Source organism: Eubalaena glacialis, chromosome 2 (assembly GCF_028564815.1).
Source record: "Eubalaena glacialis isolate mEubGla1 chromosome 2, mEubGla1.1.hap2.+ XY, whole genome shotgun sequence".
Taxonomy (NCBI): Eukaryota; Metazoa; Chordata; class Mammalia; order Artiodactyla; family Balaenidae; genus Eubalaena; species Eubalaena glacialis.
In genome coordinates, this window is record NC_083717.1 from 59,407,753 (window position 1) to 59,432,086 (window position 24,334).

At 39.0% G+C, this 24,334-nt stretch overlaps 1 protein-coding gene across 4 annotated transcripts in view; it reads left to right on the forward strand.

The window, feature by feature from the left end:
* Positions 1 to 24,334, forward strand: part of CHRNA5 (cholinergic receptor nicotinic alpha 5 subunit) — a 60,074-nt gene that overhangs the window by 30,651 nt on the left and 5,089 nt on the right. For 2 of the 4 annotated variants that reach the window (XM_061181854.1, XM_061181856.1), the window contains exons 2-4: positions 17,400 to 17,551; positions 22,284 to 22,328; positions 23,674 to 23,783. In XM_061181854.1, the coding sequence (XP_061037837.1) occupies positions 17,400 to 17,551; positions 22,284 to 22,328; positions 23,674 to 23,783 (307 nt within the window). The remainder of the gene's footprint in view (positions 1 to 17,399; positions 17,552 to 22,283; positions 22,329 to 23,673; positions 23,784 to 24,334) is intronic. The other 2 variants (XM_061181855.1, XM_061181857.1) reach the window with 2 other exon arrangements.

A 24,334-nucleotide genomic window follows, 5' to 3' on the forward strand; every position in this document is an offset into this window, starting at 1 on the left:
AAATGTATTGTTAAATTTGGTTTGCTAATATCTTGTTGAGGATTTTTGCATCTATGTTCATCAGGGATGACTGTTATTTCATCAGGAATGTCTGTTATTTCCTTTTCTTGTGGCATCCTTGTCTGATTTTGGTATCAGGGTAGTGTTTGCCTTGTAAAATGAGTTTGGAAGTGTTCCTTCCTATTTTTTGGAAGCGTTTGAGAAGGACTGGTATTGATTCTTCTTTAAATGTTTGGTAGAATTCACCAGTGAAGTGCTTGTTTTGTCCTGGACTTCTGTTTGTTGGGAGGAACAAAGTCTTAATTTTTAAAAAATAGACTATTCCTGGGAAAGTTATAAAACATCAAAAAGAAATAAGGAAAATAAATGCAGTGGCATTGCACATTAAGTTTTATGTTTATTAAGAAAACTTATGGGGTAATTGTTCAAATAGCTTTTCTGAAGGTTATACCTATACTGTTTGTTATATTTTCTCAATTCTGATTTACTACTATATTTATACATCTATTTCTCAGTCATTAGTCATAAAGAGGTTCTCTTTTAATAACAGCTTTATTGAGATACAATTCACATACCATACAATTCATCTATTTAAAGTGTATAATTCAGTGGATTTTACTATATTCAGATGCAGCCATCACCACAGTTGATTTTAGAACATTTTCATATCCCCCCCAAAGCACCCCCTCTCTAGGCAATCAAAAATCTGCTTTCTGTTTCTATAGATTTGCCTATTCTGGATATTTCATGTAAATGGAATCATATAATATGTGGTGTTTTGTGACTGGCTTCTTTTATTAGCATAATGTTTTCAAGGTTCATCTAGGTTCTAGCATGCATCAGTAATTCATTCATTTTTATGTCCAAATAATATTCCATTAGATATAATATGTTTTATCCATATATCATTTGCTGGGCATTTGCATTGTTTCTACTTTTTGGCTATAATGAATAATGCTGCTATGAACATTCATATACAAGTTTTTGTATGGACGTCTGTTTTCATTTCTCGTGAGTATATACCTAGGAGTGGAATTGGTAGGTCTATGGTCACCCTTTAACTTTTTAGGAACTGCCAGACTGTTTTCCAAAGCAACAGTACCATTTTACATCCCCACTAGCAGTGTATGAGGGTCCCAATTTCTCCATATTTTTACCAACACTCGTTATTATCTGTGTTATTTATTATAGCCATCTTAGTGCGTATGATGTGGTGTCTCATGGTTTTGATTTGCATCTTCCTGATGGCTAAAGGTTTTGAACATCTTTTCATGTACTTGTTGGCCTTTCTTCTTTTAGTTAACTTACCTATTTTTAAATTGGGTTGATTAGGTTGTTGGGTCTTTTATTATACAGGTCCCTTGTCAGATGTATGATTATGATTTGCAAAAACTTTCTCCTGGTTCCCTCTTTTTTTTTTTTTTTTTTTAAATTTTATTTTATTTATTTATTTATACAGCAGGTTCTTATTAGTTATCCATTTTATACATATTAGTGTATATATGTCAATCCCAATCTCCCAATTCATCACACCACCACCCACCCCCCACCACTTTCCCCCCTTGGTGTCCATACGTTTGTTCACTACATCTGTGTCTCAATTTCTGCCCTGGTTCATCTGTACCATTTTTCTAGGTTCCACATACATGTGTTAATATATAATATTTGTTTTTCTCTTTCTGACTTACTTCACTCTGCATGACAGTCTCTAGATCCATCCACGGCTCTACAAATGACTCAATTTCGTTCCTTTTTATGGCTGAGTAATATTCCATTGTATATATGTACCACATCTTCTTTAACCATTCGTCTGTCGATGGGCATTTAGGTTGCTTCCATGTCCTGGCTATTGTAAATAGTGCAGCAATGAACATTGGGGTGCATGTGTCTTTTTGAATTATGGGTTTCTCTGCATATATGCCCAGTAGTGGGATTGCTGAGTCACATGGTAATTCTATTTTTAGTTTTTTAAGGAACCTCCATACTGTTCTCCATAGTGGCTGTATGAATTTACATTCCCACCAACAGTGCAAGAGGGTTCCCTTTTCTCCACACCCTCTCCAGCATTTGTTGTTTGTAGATTTTCTGATGATGCCCATTCTAACTGGTGTGGGATGATACCTCATTGTAGTTTTGATTTGCATTTCTCTAATACTTAGTGATGTTGAGCAGCTTTTCATGTGCTTCTTGGCCATCTGTATGTCTTCTTTGGAGAAATGTCTATTTAGGTCTTCTGCCCATTTTTGGATTGGGTTGTTTTTTTTTTAATATGGAGCTGCATGAGCTGTTTATATATTTTGGAGATTAATCGTTTGTCCGTTGATTCGTTTGCAAATATTTTCTCCCATTCTGAGGGTTGTCTTTTCGTCTTGTTTGTAGTTCCCTTTGCTGTGCAAAAGCTTTGAAGTTTCATTAGGTCCCAAGTTTCATTAGGTGTTTATTTTTGTTTTTATTTCCATTACTCTAGGAGGTGGATCAAAAAAGATCTTGCTGTCATTTATGTCAAAGAGTGTTCTTCCTATGTTTTCCTCTAAGAGTTTTATAGTGTCCAGTCTTACATTTAGGTCTCGAATCCATTTTGAGTTTATTTTTGTGTATGGTGTTAGGGAGTGTTCTAATTTCATTCTTTTACAAGTAGCTGTCCAGTTTTCCCAGCACCACTTATTGAAGAGACTGTCTTTTCTCCATTGTATATCTTTGCCTCCTTTGTCATAGATTAGTTGACCATAGGTGCGTGGGTTTATCTCTGGGCTTTCTATCCTGTTCTGTTGATCTATATTTCTGTTTTTGTGCCAGTACCATATTGTCTTGATTATTGTAGCTTTGTAGTATAGTCTGAAGTCAGGGAGTCTGATTCCTCCAGCTTCGTTTTTTTCCCTCAAGATCACTTTGGCTATTCGGGGTCTTTTGTGTCTCCATACAAATTTTAAGATTTTTTGTTCTAGTTCTGTAAAAAATGCCATTGGTAATTTGATAGGGATTGCATTGAATCTGTAGATTGCTTAGGGTAGTATAGTCATTTTCACAATATTGATTCTTCCAATCCAAGAACATGGTATATCTGTCCATCTGTTTGTATCATCTTTAATTTCTTTCATCAGTGTCTTATAGTTTTCTGCATACAGATCTTTTGTCTCCCTAGGTAGGTTTATTCCTAGGTATTTTATTCTTTTTGTTGCAGTGGTAAATGGGAGTGTTTCCTTAATTTCTCTTTCACATTTTTCATCATTAGTGTATAGGAATGCAAGAGGATTTCTGTGCATTAATTTTGTATCCTGCAACTTTACCAAATTCATTGATTAGCTCTAGTAGTTTTCTGGTGGCATCTTTAGGATTCTCTATGTATAGTATCATGTCATCTGCAAACAGTGACAGTTTTACTTCTTCTTTTCCAATTTGTATTCCTTTTATTTCTTATTCTTCTCTGATTACCATGGCTAGGACTTCCAAAACTATGTTGAATAATACTGCTGAGAGTGGACATCCTTGTCTCGTTCCTGATCTTAGAGGAAATGCTTTTAGTTTTTCACCATTGAGAATGATGTTTGCTGTGGGTTTGTTGTATATGGCCTTTATTATGTTGAGGTAGGTTCCCTCTGTGCCCACTTTCTGGAGAGTTTTTATCATAAATGGGTGTTGAATTTTGTCAGAAGCTTTTTCTGCATCTCTTGAGATGATCATATGGTTTTTATTCTTCAATTCGTTAATATGGTGTATCACATTGATTGATTTCCATATATTGAAGAATCCTTGCATCCCTGGGATAAATCCCACTTGATCGTGGTGTATGATCCTTTTAATGTGTTGTTGGATTCTGTTTGCTAGTATTTTGTTGAGGATTTTTGCATCTGTATTCATCAGTGATATTGGTCTGTAATTTTCTTTTTTTGTAGTATCTTTGTCTGGTTTTGGTATCAGGGTGATGGTGGCCTCATAGAATGAGTTTGGGAGTGTTCCTTCCTCTGCAATTTTTTGGAAGAGTTTGAGAAGAATGGGTGTTAGCTCTTCTCTAAATGTTTGATAGAATTCACCTGTGAAGCCATCTGGTCCTGGACTTTTGTTTGTTGGAAGATTTTTTTTTTTTTTTTAAACATCTTTATTGAAGTATAATTGCTTTACAATGGTGTGCTAGCTTCTGCTTTACAACAAAGTGAATCAGTTACACATATACATATGTTGCCATATCTCTTCCCTCTTGCATTTCCCTCCCTCCCACCCTCCCTATCCCACCCCTCTAGGTGGTCACAAAGCACCGAGCTGATCTCCCTGTGCTATGCGGCTGCTTCCCACTAGTTATCTATTTTACATTTGGTAGTGTATATATGTCCATGACACTCTCTCACCCTGTCACATCTCACCCCTCCCCCTCCCCATATCCTCAAGTCCATTCTCTAGTAGGTCTGTGTCTTTATTCCCATCTTGCCACTAGGTTCTTCATGACCTCTTTTTTTTTTTTTTTTTTTCCCTTAGATTCCATATATATGTGTTAGCATACTGTATTTGTTTTTCTCTTTCTGACTTACTTCACTCTGTATGACAGACTCTAACTCCATCCACCTCATTACAAACACCTCCATTTCATTTCTTTTTATGGCTGAGTAATATTCCATTGTATATATGTGCCACATCTTCTTTATCCATTCATCCGATGATGGACACCTAGGTTGCTTCCATGTCCTGGCTATTGTAAACAGAGCTGCAATGAATATTTTGGTACATGACTCTTTCTGAATTATGGTTTTCTCAGGGTATATGCCCAGTAGTGGGATTGCTGGGTCATATGGTAGTTCTATTTTTAGTTTTTTAAGGAACCTCCATACTGTTCTCCATAGTGGCTGTATCAATTTACATTCCCACCAACAGTGCAAGAGTGTTCCCTTTTCTCCACACCCTCTCCAGCATTTATTGTTTCTAGATTTTTTGATGATGGCCATTCTGACCGGTGTGAGATGATACCTCATTGTAGTTTTGATTTGCATTTCTCTAATGATTAATGATGTTGAGCATTCTTTCATGTGTCTGTTGGCAATCTGTATCTCTTCTTTGGAGAAATGTCTATTTAGGTCTTCTGCCCATTTTTGGATTGGGTTGTTTGTTTTTTTGTTATTGAGCTGCATGAGCTGCTTGTAAATCTTGGAGATTAATCCTTTGTCCGTTGCTTCATTTGCAAATATTTTCTCCCATTCTGAGGGTTGTCTTTTGGTCTTGTTTATGGTTTCCTTTGCTGTGCAAAAGCTTTTAAGTTTCATTAGGTCCCATTTGTTTATTTGTGTTTTTATTTCCATTTCTCTAGGACCTGGGTCAAAAAGGATCTTGCTGTGACTTATGTCATACAGTGTTCTGCCTATGTTTTCCTCTAAGAGTTTGATAGTGTCTGGCCTTACACTTAGGTCTTTAATCCATTTTGAGTTTATTTTTGTGTATGGTGTTAGGGAGTGTTCTAATTTCATACTTTTACATGTACCTGTCCAATTTTCCCAGCACCACTTATTGAAGAGGCTGTCTTTTCTCCACTGTATATGCTTGCCTCCTTTATCAAAGATAAGGTGACCATATGTGCGTGGGCTTATCTCTGGGCTTTCTATCCTGTTCCATTGATCTATATTTCTGTTTTTGTGCCAGTACCAAACTGTCTTGATTACTGTAGCTTTGTAATATAGTCTGAAGTCAGGGAGCCTGATTCCTCCAGCTCCATTTTTCGTTCTCAAGATTGCTTTGGCTATTCGGGGTCTTTTGTGTTTCCATACAAATTGTGAAATTTTTTGTTCTAGTTCTGTGAAAAATGCCAGTGGTAGTTTGATAGGGATTGCATTGAATCTGTAGATTGCTTTGGGTAGCAGAGTCATTTTCACAATGTTGATTCTTCCAATCCAAGAACATGGTATATCTCTCCATCTATTTGTATCATCTTTAATTTCTTTCATCAGTGTCCTATAATTTTCTGCATACAGGTCTTTTGTCTCCTTAGGTAGGTTCATTCCTAGGTATTTTATTCTTTTTGTTGCAATGGTAAACGGGAGTGTTTTCTTAATTTCACTTTCAGATTTTTCATCATTAGTATACAGGAATGCAAGAGATTTCTGTGCATTAATTTTGTATCCTGCTACTTTACCAAATTCATTGATTAGCTCTAGTAGTTTTCTGGTAGCATCTTTTGGATTCTCTATGTATAGTATCATGTCATCTGCAAACAGTGACAGCTTTACTTCTTCTTTTCCGATTTGGATTCCTTTTATTTCTTTTTCTTCTCTGATTGCTGTGGCTAACACTTCCAAAACTATGTTGAATAATAGTGGTGAGAGTGGGCAACCTTGTCTTGTTCCTGATCTTAGTGGAAATGGTTTCAGTTTTTCACCATTGAGGACAATGTTGGCTGTGGGTTTGTCATATACGGCCTTTATTATGTTGAGGAAAGTTCCCTCTATGCCTACTTTCTGCAGGACTTTTATCATAAATGGGTGTTGAATTTTGTCGAAAGCTTTCTCTGCATCTATTGAGATGATCATATGGTTTTTCTCCTTCAATTTGTTAATATGATGTATCACGTTGATTGATTTGCGTATATTGAAGAATCCTTGCATTCCTGGAATAAACCCCACTTGATCATGGTGTATGATCCTTTTAATGTGCTGTTGGATTCTGTTTGCTAGTATTTTGTTGAGGATTTTTGCATCTATGTTCATCAGTGATATTGGCCTGTAGTTTTCTTTCTTTGTGACATCTTTGCCTGGTTTTGGTATCAGGGTGATGGTGGCCTCGTAGAATGAGTTGGGGAGTGTTCCTCCCTCTGCAATATTTTGGAAGAGTTTGAGAAGGATAGGTGTTAGCTCTTCTCTAAATGTTTGATAGAATTCGCCTGTGAAGCCATCTGGTCCTGGGCTTTTGTGTGTTGGAAGATTTTTAATCACAGTTTCAATTTCAGTGCTTGTGATTGGTCTGTTCATATTTTCTATTTCTTCCTGGTTCAGTCTCGGCAGGTTGTGCATTTCTAAGAATCTGTCCATTTCTTCCAGGTTGTCCATTTTATTAGCATAGAGTTGCTTGTAGTAATCTCTTATGATCGTTTGTATTTCTGCAGTGTCAGTGGTTACTTCTCCTTTTTCATTTCTAATTCTATTAATTTGAGTCCTCTCCTTTTTTCTCTTGATGAGTCTGGCTAATGGTTTATCAATTTTGTTTATCTTCTCAAAGAACCAGCTTTTAGTTTCATTGATTTTTGCTATTGTTTCCTTCATTTCTTTTTCATTTATTTCTGATCTGATCTTTATGATTTCTTTCCTTCTGCTAGCTTTGGGGTTTTTTTGTTCTTCTTTCTCTAATTGCTTTAGGTGCAAGGTTAGGTTGTTTATTCGAGATGTTTCCTGTTTCTTGATGTAGGCTTGTATTGCTATAAACTTCCCTCTTAGAACTGCTTTTGCTGCATCCCATAGGTTTTGGATCGTCGTGTCTCCATTGTCATTTGTTTCTAGGTATTTTTTGATTTCCCCTTTGATTTCTTCAGTGATCACTTCGTTATTAAGTAGTGTATTGTGTAGCCTCCATGTGTTTGTATTTTTTACAGATCTTTTCCTGTAATTGATATCTAGTCTCATAGCGTTGTGGTCGGAAAAGATACTTGATACGATTTCAATTTTTTTAAATTTACCAAGGCTTGATTTGTGACCCAAGATATGATCTATCCTGGAGAATGTTCCATGAGCACTTGAGAAAAATGTGTATTCTGTTGTTTTTGGGTGGAATGTCCTATAAATATCAATTAAGTCCATCTTGTTTAATGTATCATTTAAAGCTTGTGTTTCCTTATTTATTTTCATTTTGGATGATCTGTCCATTGGTGAAAGTGGGGTGTTAAAGTCCCCTACTATGATTGTGTTACTGTCGATTTCCCCTTTTATGGCTGTTAGTATTTGCCTTATGTATTGAGGTGCTCCTATGTTGGGTGCATAAATATTTACAATTGTTATACCTTCCTCTTGGATCGATCCCTTGATCATTATATAGTGTCCGTCTTTGTCTCTTGTAATTGTCTTTATTTTAAAGTCTATTTTGTCTGATATGAGAATTGCTACTCCAGCTTTCTTTTGATTTCCATTTGCATGGAATATCTTTTTCCATCCCCTCACTTTCAGTCTGTATGTGTCTCTAGGTCTGAAGTGGGTCTCTTGTAGACAGCATATATATGGGTCTTGTTTTTGTATCCATTCAGCCAGTCTGTGTCTTTTGGTGGGAGCATTTAATCCATTTACATTTAAGGTAATTATCGATATGTATGTTCCTATTCCCATTTTCTTAAATGTTTTGGGTTTGTTATTGTAGGTGTTTTCCTTCTCTTGTGTTTCTTGCCTAGAGAAGTTCCTTTAGCATTTGTTGTAAAGCTGGTTTGGTGGTGCTGAACTCTCTCAGCTTTTGCTTGTCTGTAAAGGTTTTAATTTCTCCATCAAATCTGAATGAGATCCTTGCTGGGTAGAGTAATCTTGGTTGTAGGTTTTTCTCCTTCATCACTTTAAGTATATCCTGCCACTCCCTTCTGGCTTGCAGCGTTTCTGCTGAAAGATCAGCTGTTAACCTTATGGGGATGCCCTTGTGTGTTATCTGTTGTTTTTCCCTTGCTGCTTTTAATATGTTTTCTTTATATTTAATTTTTGATAGTTTGATTAATATGTGTCTTGGTGTGTTTCTCCTTGGATTTATCCTGTATGGGACTCTCTGTGCTTCCAGGACTTGATTAACTATTTCCTTTCCCATATTAGGGAAGTTTTCAACTATAATCTCTTCAAATATTTTCTCAGTCCCTTTCTTTTTCTCTTCTTCTTCTGGGACCCCTATAATTCGAATGTTGGTGCGTTTAATGTTGTCCCAGAGGTCTCTGAGACTGTCCTCAGTTCTTTTCATTCTTTTTTCTTTATTCTGCTCTGCAGTAGTTATTTCCACCATTTTATCTTCCAGGTCACTTATCCGTTCTTCTGCCTCAGTTATTCTGCTATTGATCCCATCTAGAGTATTTTTAATTTCATTTATTGTGCTTGTCATCGTTTCTTGGTTCCTCTTTAGTTCTTCTACATCCTTGTTAAATGTTTCTTGCATTTTGTCTATTCTATTTCCAAGACTTTGGATCATCCTTACTATCATTATTCTGAATTCTTTTTCAGGTAGACTACCTATTTCCTCTTCATTTGTTAGGTCTGGTGTGTTTTGACCCTGCTCCTTCATCTCCTGTGTGTTTTTCTGTCTTCTCATTTTGCTTATCTTACTGTGTTTGGGGTCTCCTTTTCACAGGCTGCAGGTTCGTAGTTCCCGTTGTTTTTGGTATCTGTCCCCAGTGGCTAAGGTTGGTTCAGTGGGTTGTGTAGGTTTCCTGGTGGAGGGAACTAGTGCCTGTGTTCTGGTGGATGAGGCTGGATGTTGTCTTTCTGGTGGGTTCGTCCACGTCTGGTGGTGTGTTTTGGGGTGTCTGTGGCCTTATTATGATTTTAGGCAGCCTCTCTGTTAATGGATGGGGCTGTGTTCCTCTCTTGCTAGTTGTTTGGCATAGGGTGTCCAGCACTGTAGCTTGCTGGTCGTTGAGTGAAGCTGGGTCTTGATGTTGAGATGGAGATCTGTGAGAGATTTTCGCCGTTTGGTATTATGTGGAGCTGGGAGGTCTCTTGTGGACCAGTGTCCTGAAGTTGGCTCTCCCACCTCAGAGGCACAGCCCTGATGCCTGGCTGGAGCACCAAGAGCCTTTCATCCACACGGCTCAGAATAAAAGGGAGAAAAAATGGAAAGAAAGAAAAAAAGAGGATAAAATAAAATAAAATAAAGCAATTATAATAAAAAATAAGAAAAAAAATTATTAAGAGTAAATTTATTAAGAAAAAAAATTTTTTTTAATTTTTAAAAATAGATTTATTAATTTTTTATACTAAAAATAAGAAAAAATTTATTTAGAAAAAATTTATTAAGAAAAAAAATTTTTTAATTTTTTAAAATAAAAAACATGAAAAAACTTATTAAAATTTTTTTTTAAAAATAGAAAATAAGGAAAAAATTATTAAGAAAACATTTATTAGGGAAAAAAAAATTTTTAAGCCAAAAAAAAAAAAAAAAAAAAAACGGACGGACCTAACCCTAGGACTAACGGTGAGAGCAAAGCTATACAGACAAAATCTCACCCAGAAGCATACACATCTACACTCACAAAAAAAAGGAAAAGGGGAAAAGTTAATATATCCTGCTCCCAAAGTCCACCTCCTGAATTTGGGATGATTCGTTGTCTATTCAGGTATTCAACAGATGCAGGCACATCAAGTTGTTTGTGGAGCTTTAATCCGCTGCTTCTGAGGCTGCTGGGAGAGATTTCCCTTTCTCTTCTTTGTTCGTACAGCTCCCGGGGTTCAGCTTTGGATTTGGACCCACCTCTGCATGTAGGTCGCCTGAGGGCGTCTGTTCCCCGCCCAGACAGAACGGGGTTAAAGGAGCAGCTGATTCGGGGGCTCTGGCTCAGTCAGGCCGGGGGGAGGGAGCGGTACGGAGGAGGCGGGGCGAGCCTGCGGCGGCAGAAGCCGGCGTGACGTTGCAGCAGCCTGAGGCGTGCCGTGCGTTCTCCCGGGGAAGTTGTCCCCGGATTACGGGAGCCTGGCCGTGGCGGGCTGCACAGGCTCCCGGGAGGGGCGGTGTGGAGAGTGACCTGTGCTCGCCCACAGGCTGTTTGGTGGCGGCAGCAGCAGCCTCAGCGTCTCATGCCCGTCTCTGGGGTCCGCGCTGATAGTCGCGGCTCGCGCCCGTCTCTGGAGTTCGTTTAAGTGGCGCTCTGAATCCCCTCTCCTTGCACGCCGCGAAACAAAGAGGCAAGAAAAAGTCTCCTGCCCCTTCGGCAGCTGCAGACTTTTTCTCGTGCACCCTCCCGGCTAGTTGTGATGCGCTAGACCCTTCAGGCTGTGTTCACGCAGCTAACCCCAGTCCTCTCCCTGGGATCCGACCGAAGCCCGCGCCTCAGCTCCCAGCCCCCGCCCGCCCCGGCGGGTGAGCAGACAAGCCTCTCGGGCTGGTGAGTGCTGCTCGGCGCCGAGCCTCTGTGCGGGAATCTCTCCGTTTTTCCCTCTGCGTCCCTGTTGCTGTGGGATCCGCGCTGATAGCCGCGGCTCGCGCCCGTCTGTGGAGCTCGTTTAGGCGGCGCTCTGAATCCCCTCTCCTTGCGCGCCGCGAAACAAAGAGGCAAGAAAAATTCTCTTGCCTCTTTGGCAGCTGCAGTCTTTTTCCCGGGCTCCCTCCCGGCTAGCACCGAAGCCCGAGCCCCAGCTCCCAGGCCCCGCCCGCCCCGGCGGCTGAGCAGACAAGCCTCTCGGGCTGGTGAGTGCTGGTCGGCACCGCTCCTCTGTGCGGGAATCTCCGCTTTGCCCTCCGCACCACTGTGGCTGCGCTCTCCTCCGTGGCTCCGAAGCTTCCCCCCTCTGCTACCCGCAGTCTCTGCCCACGAAGGGGCTTCCTAGTGTGTGGAAACCTTTCCTCCTTCGCAGCTCCCTCCCACTGGTGCAGGTCCCGTCCCTATTCTTTTGTCTCTGTTATTTCTTTTTTCTTTTGCCCTACCCAAGTACGTGGGGATTTTCTTGCCTTTTGGGAGGTCTGACGTCTTCTGCCAGCGTTCAGTGGGTGTTCTGTAGGAGCAGTTCCACGTGTAGATGTATTTCTCATGTATCTGTGGGGAGGAAGGTGATCTCCGCGTCTTACTCTTCCGCCATCTTGCCCCTCCTCCTGTTGGAAGATTTTTAATCACAGTTCCAATTTCATTACTTGTGATTGGTCTGTTCATATTTTCTGTTTCTTCCTGGTTCAGTCTTGGAAGGTTATACCTTTCTAAGAATTTGTCCATTTCTTCTAGGTTGTCCATTTTATTGGCATAGAGTTGCTTGTAGTAGTCTCTTAGGATGCTTTGTATTTCTGCGGTGTCTGTTGTAACTTCTCCTTTTTCATTTCTAATTTTATTGATTTGAGTCCTCTCCCTCTTTTTCTTGATGAGTCTGGCTAATTGTTTATCAATTTTGTATATCTTCTCAAAGAACCAGTTTTTAGTTTTATTGATCTTTGCTATTGTTTTCTTTGTTTCTATTTCATTTGTCTCCGCTCTGATCTTTATTATTTCTTTCCTTCTACTAACTTTGGGTTTTGTTTGTTCTTCTTTCTCTAGTTCCTTTAGGTGTAAGGTTAGATGGTTTATTTGAGATGTTTGTTGTTTCTTGACATAGGATTGTACTGCTATAAACTTCCCTCTTAGAACTGCTTTTGCTGTATCCCATAGGTTTTGGATCGTCGTGTTTTCATTGTCATTTGTCTCTAGGCATTTTTTTATTTCCTCTTTGATATCTTCAGTGATCTCTTGGTTATTTAGTAACGTATTGTTTAGCCTCCATGTGTTTGTGTTTTTTACGTTTTTTTCCCTGTAATTGATTTCTAATCTCATAACATTGTGGTCAGAAAAGTTGCTTGATATGATTTCAATTTTCTTAAATTCACTAAGGCTTGATTTGTGACCCAAGATGTGATCTATCCTGGAGAATGTTCCATGTGCACTTGAGAAGAAAGTTTAATCTGCTGTTTTTGGATGGAATGTCCTATAAATATCAATTAAATCTATCTGGTCTATTGTGTCATTTAAAGCTTGTGTTTCCTTATTAATTTTCTGTTTGGATGATCTGTCCATTGGTGTAAGTGAGGTGTTAAAGTCCCCCACTATTAGTGTGTTACTGTCAATTTCCTCTTTTATAGCTGTTAGCAGTTGACTTATGTACTGAGGTGCTCCTATGTTGGGCGCATATATATTTATAATTGTTATATCTTTTTCTTGGAGTGATCCCTTGATCATTATGTAGTGTCCTTCCTTGTCTCTTGTAACATTTTATTTTAAAGTCTTTTTTATCTGATATGAGTATTGCTACTCCAGCTTTCTTTTGATTTCCATTTGCATGGAATATCTTTTTCCATCCCTTCATTTTCAGTCTGTATGTGTCCCTAGGTCTGAAGTGGGTCTCTTATAGAGAACACATATATGGGTGTTGTTTTTGTATCCATTCAGCAAGCCTGTGTCTTTTGGTTGGAGCATTTAATCCATTCACTTTTAAGGTAATTATCAATATGTTTGTTCCTATTACCATTTTCTTAATTGTTCTGGGTTTGTTTTTGTAGGTCCTTTTCTTCTTTTTTGTTTCCCACCTAGAGAAATTCCTTTAGCATTTGTTGTAGAGCTTTGGTGGTGCTGAATTCTCTTAGCTTTTGGTGGTGCTGAATTCTCTTAGCTTTTGCTTGTCTGTAAAGCTTTTGATTTGTGCATCGAATCTGAGTGAGATCCTTGCCTGGTAGGGTAATCTTGGTTGTAGGTTCTTCCCTTTCATCACTTTAAGTATATCATGCCACTCCCTTCTGGCTTGTAGATATTCTGCTGAGAAATCAGCTGTTAACCTTATGGGAGTTCCCTTGCATGTTATTTGTCATTTTTCCCTTGCTGCTTTCAGTAGTTTTTCTTTGTCTTTAATTTTTGTCAGTTTGATTACTATGTGTTTCGGCATGTTTCTCCTTGAGTTTATTCTGTATGGGACTCTCTGCACTTCCTGGACTTGGGTGGCTATTTCCTTCCCCATGTTAGGGAAATTTTCGACTATAATCTCTTCAAATATTTTCTCGGGTTCTTTCTCTCTCTCTTCTCCTTCTGGGACCCCTATAATGTGAATGTTGTTGCGTTTAATGTTGTCCCAGGGGTCTCTTAGGCTGTCCTAATTTCTTTTCATTCTTTTTTCTTTATTCTGTTCTGCAGCAGTGAATTCCACCATTCTGTCTTCCAGTTCACTTATTTGTTCTTTTGCCTCAGTTATTCTGCTATTGATTCCTTCTAGAGTATTTTTCATTTCAGTTATTGTATTGGTCATCTCTGTTTGTTTGTTCTTTAATTCTTCTAGGTCTTTGTTAAACATTTCTTGCATCTTCTCGAGCTTTGCCTCCCTTCTATTTCCAAGGTCCTGGATCATCTTCACTATCATTATTCTGAATTCTTTTTCTGGAAGGTTGCCTATCTCCACTTCATTTAGTTGTTTTTCTGGGGTTTTATCTTGTTCCTTAATCTGGTACTTCTGCTGCCAGTGTCATTGTCCCCACGGTGAAACAGAGACATCCCCCGCCTCTGCAGGAGACCTTCCAACACTAGCAGATAGGTCTGGTTCAGTCTCCCCTGGGGTCACTGCTCCTTCCCCTGGGTCCCGATTCACACACTATTTTGTGTGCGCCCTCCAAGAGTGGGGTCTCTGTTTCCCCCAGTCCTGTTGAAGTCCTGCAATCAAATCCTGCTAGCCTTCAAAGTCTGATTCTCTAGGAATTCCTCCTCCCATTGCTGGACCTGCAGGTTGGGAAGCCTGACATGGGGCTCAGAACCTTCACTCCAGTGGGTGGACTTCTGTGGTGTAAGTGTTCTCTATTTTGTGAGTCACCCACCCAGCAGTTTTGGGATTTGATTTCATTGTGATTGCGCCCCTCCTACCGTCTCATTGTGGCTTCTCCTTTGTCTTTGGACGTGGGGTATCTTTTTTGGTAGTTCCAGTGTCTTCCTGTTGATGATTGTTCAGCAGTTAGTTGTGATTCCGTTGCTCTCGCAGGAGGGAGTGAGAGCACGTCCTTCTACTCTGCCATCTTGAACCAATCTCCCCTGGTTTCCTCTTTAAGTAGTGAGGGAAGAAAAACTACTCTTAAGTAACTACTGTGATCAATACTAAGTATTATACTTTAGGAATGCGAAACTAAAGAAATGATTCCTACGTTCCAGGACATTGGTTTCTTTGGCGACCCAAGACTTATGTGACATAATTGAAAAATAATGCAGAACAGTATGATATAAATGAGAACAGTATAGTATAAATGCCCCTGGATTCCAAGGAACCTAGGTTGAAAGTGATTGATTTAAAGTATTTATTTTGAGTAGGATGAGCACACGTTAACTATTCACAACAACTTTTTTTTTATATATATAAATTTATTTATTTTTGGCTGCATTGGGTCTTCACTGCTGTGCGTGGGCTTTCTCTAGTTGCGGCGAGCAGGGGCTACTCTTCGTTGTGGTGCGCGGGCTTCTTATTGTGGTGGCTTCTCTTGTCGTGGAGCACGGTCTCTAGGCGTGTGTGCTTCAGTAGTTGTGGCACGCGAGCTCAGTAGTTGTGGGCTCTAGAGTGGACTGTAGAGTGCAGACTCAGTAGTTGTGGCACTCAGGCTTAGCTGCTCCATGGCATGTGGGATCTTCTTGGACCAGGGCCTGAACCTGTGTCTGCTGAATTGTCAGGCGGATTCTTAACCACTGCACCACCAGAGAAGTCCTCACAACAACTTTTAAAAAATAATCTTTTAGTTTGATTCAGTTTCTATAGAATTTAGCTTATATACAGTATCACATTTTTGGAGCCAGTCCTTACTACTGGGCTGTAAATGTGGATGCTGTCTTTGATTACCAGTGTATTTCCAGCATTTGGCATGGTGCCTGATACAAGGCACATTCTGTTAAATGTTTGTTGAATGAATGAATGAACAAACACTGGTGTGGGCTTGAGGTCTCGGCATGTGATATTAAGCTCTTTTAGAAAGTTGTCACAAGGTGGAAGATGTTAGGGTGGAAAGAGCAAAAGGTAGAGGGGAGGCCTTCAGAGCTCTGCCACTGATGATCTCTGTAGCACTGGCCTTTCTGGTCATATATCCTCATTTGTAAAGTGAGGGAATGTGTTGGATCATCTCCCTCTTAATATTTTGAGGTTTATGAGCAGTATAAACTTAAAACATTTAGAACCAGCTAAAGAAACATGACCTCTAAGTAGAATTTGAGTGCACCATTAAGGTTTTGTGCTAAAATACCACTGACCTTTGCACCTGGCATTTCTGTAAAGTTGTGCTAAGAAAATGGTATTTCTAGTATTGGATGTACTAAGAAGGTATTCACAAGGCAGTATCTTAAGCGTTCTCATTAAGTAGAATGTTAGGATAAATTTATCATTTTATTTATTTATACCCTATCTACTTTCTTTCAAACAAAATTTGAGGTGGCAATTCAAGTTAGTATTTTTTTCCATAAGGCAAAGTTTCCTTAGATTCTGTTAAAAAACATTTTATCTCTGTCTTTTAAACAACCTTAAGCTTTTGTCGTTTCCATTTTAAAATAGGATCAGAATAGGAGAAATGGTTCAATAATGCTATTTTAACTTGAACCTCTGAAATTAACAGCTTTTGAACATTAAAAAGAATGCTTCTCTAGTGTATAATATTCTAATTGAATTGAAATATCTCCAGTGCTGCACATTTCAGCATAAGGAGGCTTTTACAGAGGCATGGCACAAACTCTATGATATTTATAGATTAAATCAAATATCTTAAATTGCCCAGGGAAGCAAGACATAAACTCTGAGGAATAAGCTGCTCTATTAATGAAGAAATAAGCAGTGAAAGAAAATCAGGGAATGGGTTTCCTCTAGCTAGAGTAACCAGATACTTTTTAATAGCTCCAAATAGAAGACATGGTCTATCACAACAAAAAGAGAAGATTTTGTGGAAGTGCTAATTTTCTGTTAAATCATTTCTTTTAGGTTAGAGAAAGGCCAACACTAGCTACTCTAAATCCCAATGTATATACTTTATGATAAATAAGCCAGTGACATTTTGTTTTAAATAAATGTTTTTTCTTTGTAAAATCATGAGTCTTGAATAAATGTCATCCTTGAATTTCACACATTCCACATTTCCTTAATAGAGACTCCAATGTCCATAAAACACTGAAAACTCATTTCATTAAAGAGGCTTACTTAAGCTTATTAGAAGTGTAAACATAACTGTGATCCATAAATCTAACCAGTCTTTGGCTTATGGCATTTAAAACTTTTAAAATTTTATCTTTTTTTTTTTAAGTCTTAGGCCCTAAGGTAATTGTATACAAATGTATAGCAAACAAAGGTATGACAAATCTGAATAATTTGTTCAATATTTATATATTTGTATATTAAAAGCATGTAAATTAAAGCATGTTTATTTTATATTTATAGTTGATCAATAAACTTTAATATATCTGTTTTCTAGGTTTGGAATTTTATGACAAGCAACCCCCCTAGCCCTGGTAATTTAAAAGCTTTTGTTACTTAGATTTTAAATTACTATGTATTAAGTACTGAGTGCTTCTTACGGAATTCAGCATATTTCCATGTGAATAATCTGATTTAACTAAGAAATATATGTGAACCAGAGTGTCCCTTATTGATCACAAACATTTTTAAATCTCCTTCATTTTAAAATCGCCTTTGACAATAGCCTAAATAATACTTTGGTTCATTAGTAATGCCAAACTTTTTTAAAGTAGAGGTATTTGGTGGGAGAGAAGCCAATCCACTAACTTTTAAAAATTTGTTATACAGGATTAGCTGAACCATCCTTTGTTGCCAAACATGAAGATAGTTTGTTTAAGGATTTATTTCAAGACTACGAGAGATGGGTTCGTCCAGTGGAACACCTGAATGACAAAATAAAAATAAAGTTTGGCCTTGCAATATCTCAATTAGTGGATGTGGTAGGTGTGCATATCATTCCATATTCAATTTCACACGGGTCTATGGAGAGCGTATTGTGTGCCCAGGCACCGTGCTCGGCTGCAAAGATTACAAAGGTGAATGAACATAGTGCTTTTCCTCCAGGAACTCACCAGGGAAAAACAATTATTACACCACAGACATAGGAATACTGTATGTTTATATAATCTTGTGTAGTTTAGAAATCATTTTATCTCATTTGGTAATTAAAATAGGTCTATTTTTTAATAAATTCAAAGATATTAAACCTTTTATATGGAAGTTTCTCCTTAAATGTGTTAAAAAATATGACCAAAAAGTCAAAAATTTTAAAAGAAAAAACCCAAGAGTCAGACTTGTAGATTTTTAGGACCGAAAAGGGATCTCAACAGATCATTGCCTCAGTATCACACTTAAAACATTTCTTAGGTTTTTCCATGTGACATTTACCAGGTAGTAAATTTCCCATCGTAACTTGTTCTTATTGTCAAGAGATTATTTCTATTTTAAACTAAAAGGTTCACGCTAATTTTTAAACTAGTTTCTTCTTTTTCTGATCATGTCAATCAATAATTGTTTCCCTGTTGTGTTCCCAGAATAGTCAAGTATGTGTGTGTGTATGTATGTATGGATGGATATAGATAACATTTATAGGTGTGCCTTTATTTTCTGATTAAAGAAGCAATGCATGATTTTTGGAAAGAGTTTAGAAAGTTCAAAAAAATACAAATAAGAAAATAAAATAAAACTTGACTGTAATTCTACCACCCAGAAATGACCATTGGTAACATTTTGTTGTGTTTCTTGCCAGTTTTTTCTTTGTGAATATGTTACAAAATTGAAATATTATTTTAGATATAATTTTGATTACTGCTTTTTCCCCTATTGTTACTGATGAACATTTTCTTATGTTATTACATAATCTTCAAATTTAATTTTTAATGGCTATATTTCATTTATAATTTATTTAAACATTCTCCTATTGTTGGCAGAAGCTTGTTCCCAATTTTTCCTATTATAAAGGACAATGATGAATATTTGTACATAAATGTTTGAATTTCTCCTTTCCTTGAGAAAGGTGATGAATCAAAGGATATACATTTTTGAAGTCTGTTGACTGATATATGTAACCTAATTGCTTCCAGAAGGATCAATGAATATGGACTCTGTGCTTGATCCTTTGCTAGGCAATACAGGAAGATTTTAAATATAAATTAAACATAGGGAAGTAGGAAGTAAGTTAGTAGGGCTTGCTTTCAACTTTTCTTTCTAGCTGGGACTGTCAGCATGTAAATGGAATAAGTGTAGAATGCTGCAGTACTAAATCGTGATGTCACAGAGATCTGGGATTTCAGATCTTGATGATTGAGATTATCAAAGAAGCCTGGGTAGAAGAAGTGGCACTTGAGCTGGGCTTGTGCTAAGTGTAGGATCTGGCATGCAGAGAGGAAAGAACTTTAATAACAAGGAACAGTGTAATCACAGGTACATAAGCGATAACTGAGCCTTTTTGTTTGGCTGTTTAGATCGATGGTCTGACTGGATGGTAGAGGAGGTGAGGAGTGATGCCTGTGTGCCACTGTGCCTTTGCTCCTGCCATTGCTTCTGTTTGGAGAACTTTCCTTCTCAGCACAAGCCATTTATCCTTCAAGGCCAAATTCATCTGTCAGACTCTGAAATCCAAACTTCCTAAGACAGTCTCTCTTCTATTCCAGTTACACTGACTGGCACTCATGTGCTGGCAGGGCCGCCTCAAAGCAGAGTGAGCTTTAGTCCTTGTGTCTGTCCCAGAGCCTAGCATGGTGTCTGGCACATAGTAAATGCTGAGTGAATGAGAGATCTGATGGGTAACAGACATGGTAAAAGCAGTACTTTAAGAGGATCAATAAGATAGTTAAATACGTGGCTTCAAAGAGTGAAAGATTAGAAGCTTGAGAGGCAAGTTAGACCAAATATAAGAAGGAACAGGACTTGACCACTGAATATGGAGGGAGGCATCTTATTTCGAAGCCTAGGAGGTTAGAAGGGTAACCAATTTGAAAGAGAAAATTGGTTGTTATGGGGGCAGGGCAGAGAAGACGATGGGTTTGCTTTTGGTATGAGGTCATTATGGTGCATTCAAAAGAAAATGTTCACTGAGGCCCTTGGAATGTCAAGACTGGCTCCGAGGTGAGAGGTGAGGCTGAGGATGTCAGTTTGGAATTGCTGGCCTGGGGGTGATTGTTGAAAACTTTGAACTGATGCAGTTTTAAAGCAGAGAGAGCAGGAGTCTGATTCGTGAAGAACATTCATAGAAAGTGGTAGAAGCAAGGGTTAGCCAAGCAGAGACGTTGAGGAAGGGTTGCTTCTTGAGAGAAGAGCCCAGAAAATATACGGTCAGTGACAATGAGAGGGGAGGAGGACTGGAGTCAAGGAAGATGAGGGTCAAGTGCCCTGGACATTGATAGAAGCTTCACTGAATTGCTTCTCAGTGGGTTTATGTTCTTTTTAATCGCTAAGGTCTTTGCCCCGCAACCTTGTGATCATGTTTGGTGGCTCTTCCTTGAAGTTTCCTCAGATTCCTATCTTATCTCCTACGTGTTCTCGCTCTGTTTTTTTAAAATATCAGTTTTGGCTTGTTTGTTTTGATTTTATTTTTATGGTCAGGTTAAAAAAAACCCTATTACCCCTAAAACTTTTCTGCTATGCTTATGAGTAGTTAACATTTCTTTATCTGTGGTTTCCTTCTGAGTGTCATCCTACATTTGTCTTCACTCAGTTTGGGTTTTTTTTTTTTTAATTAATCAATTAATTAATTTATTTATTTTTGGCTGCGTTGGGTCTTTGTTGCTGCACGCAGGCTTTTTCTAGTTGCGGCGAGCAGGGGCTACTCTTCATTGTGGTGCGCGGGCTTCTCATTGTAGTGGCTTCTCTTGTTGCGGAACGCAGGCTTCAGTAGTTGTGGCTCATGGGCTCTAGAGTGCAGGCTCAGTAGTTGTGGCGCACGAGCTTAGTTGCTCTGCGGCATGTGGGATCTTCCCAGACCAGGGCTCAAACCTGCGTCCCCTGCATTGGTAGGTGGATTCTTAACCACTGCGCCACCAGGGAAGTCCCTCAGTTTGGTTTCTGTTGCATCCTCCGCTGTGTTGAACACGTGATAGATGCTGAAGAGATACTTGAGGTTAAAAGAGGCTGTATCCCCTAAGGCAATGGCTAACCCACATCTTTGGGGCCAGTTGTGAACTTATGGGTTTTTCTTTTATCTATGTTACTATTAAAGATACTAAGTATGGACTAGGTTCTAGCTCACAGAGCAAAATCTATGTGTGTTCACATTTTTCTGGTGAAAAAGTCTATAATTTTCATTGGATTCTCAAAGACGACCTACTGCCGTGCAGCATCACAGGTAATATGTTTACCAGAACTTTCCTAATTTTTAATGCCTCTGGTTAGAACATTTGTCTGAAAGGCATATTCTAATACAGGGCTCAGCAGTTATTCTGGATGGTGTGTGACTTTGGGGTGGACAGTAGAGCTGGTGGCGTAGCGTTTAAATTTAGGAGTTTTGAGTTCTAGAATCGATTTTACCACTAATTGGTGGTGTGATTTTAAGCAAGTTGCCTCACTGGGCCAGTTTTCATATTTGCAAAATGAAGGGATTACAGTAGATAAAATCTCTAGGTCCTTTCCAGCTCTAGTGTTTTAATCAAGGAAAATTGCTCTTTGGAAGACACAGTGTAAGAGGGATGGCCATGCTGTATTTCCTAGGACCCATTCTTTCCAGGTAGGGACCTAACAGCTGTCTTTGTACCTAGAGATGTGCTTCCTTCTGGCCTCCTCCTTTCTCCTAGGTCATTCATCTGTTGTTCGGATGGGATAGGGAATGGAAACACTCCAGTCACCTAAGCTATTTATATCCCATCCTCTCTACCCAAGTGTAGGGATTGCCTCGTGCTTCTGTGTGTCTGTGTGCTCTGAGCATTGTATCCTACACAAGGTCCATTTGTGGTTGATGATCATGATGATCTTTTACTGGTTCAGTTGGCTCCATGATATTTCAGTAAAACTTAATGAAAGAGTTATCACTTTAATTAGGCCTTGAAAATTCAGTGAAGGACTGGCGTAAGTGAAGGTAAGACAGCAGGAAGGTGTAAGTAGCAAGGACCCCTGGTTCTCTAGAAAAGTAGGATGTAAAAGCTTTATGAAGTTGCCATTCAAGGCTCTGACCTCCATATTTTTTTCTACGTAACAGCTCCATGGAGAGATTCAAATATGTGCCTCAGCAGAAGCAAATGACAAATTATAGTCCCTCAAGAATGCACACATTGTATCTCACCGATTGTAAGATGCACATTTTAGCACTTCTGAAGTCAAGACGTCTTATAATTAATGACAGCTTACAATTCATTATCAGCCTTTTTCTTTCTTAGTGCTAAGTACATAAAATAATGTTGTGATTCTTAGATTGCATCTTAGATTTGAGGAAATGTAGTAGCCGAGACTATTAATATTAAATCTAAAAATGCCAGTGGTGTCCTTTCGGGCAGCTTATCTGAAATACAGAGTATGTTGGAAGGAATAATGTGAAATTAGGCTGGAAAAAAGATCCTGCTTTTCTAGAGAACCGGATTGATGAACAGAACGTAGGTACTATATAGAGAGGAGTGTTTATATAAAACTGAGAAAATTCTTATTTAAAGAATTATTGTTTCTGTAATTGAAATAATCAGCCTTATTTAAATTTTTATTTCATAGGATGAGAAAAATCAGTTAATGACAACCAATGTCTGGTTGAAGCAGGTATGTATAAAATTCAAAGGGCCACCCAACTGTTGACTGGTGCCACTGTTATTACAGGGTTTGTAGCATGAGTATCTGGTCTTGGTGGATTGGCAGGAGGCAGAAGGATGAGGTAGATGGAGTCTTGTATTCATTCAGTTAATATTATTTGAGTGCCCGCTATATGCCAGACACTGTTCTGGGCACTGGGGAAACAGCAGTGAACAAAACAGACAAAAGTCTAGGCCCTCAAGGAACTTCATTCCAATGGGGGGAATAAATAGGAAGTTGTATAGTACCTTTCAAGCTGATAAGCTTGGAGAAAAATACACTGGGAAAGCGGATAGGGAGTGTTGGGGACTGTACTTTTAAATAGGATGGGCAGGGGAAGTGCCACTGAGAAGGTAATATTTGAACAAAGACTTGAAGGAGGGGGAGAAGCAAGCTATGTGAGTATCTGGGGGAGGACTGTTCCAGGCAGAGGGACACAAACGTGCAAAGTCCTGAGGCTGGAGGGTGCCTGGCGTGTTCAGAGAGCAGCAAAGAAGCCAGCTGACTGGAGGTGAGTGGCCATGGGACGGGTGTAGGAGATGAGGTCAGTGAAGCAACAGGAGGCCGATGGGTGTTCCTAGCATAGGTTATGAGTAGTGGCTTCTAGGCCACTGTAGGATTTTGGCTTCTATTCTAAGTGAGATGGGAACAGGTAAGAATGTAATGATTTATTTTTATGTTCATAGTCCCTCTTATATAAAGGACTTCTTTTCTTTCTGGGCCAGATGTCCCCAACTGCTGTTGAGTGCTTCCCTTTGTTTGTTCTTTATTATTCCTGATTTTTAATACCTACTGCCAGTTTCCTAACCCCAAATTCCTGAAAGACATGTGTGCTTTCCTTGGGGTGCAAGTCTTGACGTGATCACAGAATTGTTACTGTGTGGAGGTGGGACAAGGTGTTTAACTATGTGGAATGTGTAATAAATCCAACTGCTCTTTGCATGGACCAGTCCAGCCAGTCATTGACAAGACAGCTAGAAAAGAGAATGTTTCCCTTGAACCTGGACCTTAGGTGCCCATGGCTGCCGCTCCTGGGCATGGTCAGCTGGTGGGAGAAGAGGTGTTGAGCAGATCCATGAACGTACCCAGCTCTGGTCCTCGCCTGTGTCTCCTGAGGACCATGGCTAGAGCCACCACATGAGGGGACAGGGCTATATCCTCCAGTGCCCATAAGAAGGATGTGGAGGTGCGTTTTCTTTATTGGGAGTAGAGGTGACTTCGTGTCTAAAATGTCTGGATTTGGCAAAGAGTATAGTTTTCACTGTTTTTGACTGTTAATTTTATTGAAATTGAGTCAGGTTTCTTTGTTTTAAAGGAATGGATAGATGTAAAATTGAGATGGAACCCTGATGACTACAGTGGAATAAAAGTTATACGAGTCCCTTCAGACTCTCTCTGGACTCCAGACATTGTTTTGTTTGATAAGTAAGTTATATCCAGGATACCATTTTCTGTTTTCAAAAGAAAACAATTGTATTACTATTTGGCACTAGTAATTTTTTCTTCCTTTTGAAAATTGTTTAGCTATAAAGTCACAGGACTTAGTCTTGTGTTCTCTCATTTCATGAACCTACAAATAGGTTCTGTGGATCCTCTCCCTTTTTTGGTATATTGTTTTCTGATCATAAAAGTGTTCTTGGATTTCAAAAATTTGTAAAACATTTGGGAAGTCCAAAAAGGTATAAGGAAGTTGGGGGGAATATAATCAATCCCGTTATCCCATCACTTGGTGGCAACCACTGTTATAAACTTACACGTATGGTGGACTTACTCTGTGCCTGGCATTGTGCTCGGTGCCTTATCTTTATTCATTCAGTTCTCAAGATAACCTTATGAACTAGGTACGATCACATCTATTTGACAGATGAGAAAATGGAGGCCAAAGATAGTTATACTTGTCCAGGATCACACAGCTCACACGTGGTGTGTGGGGTGTAGCCTGACATCCCCATTTACACTCTTATTTTCTAGACTAC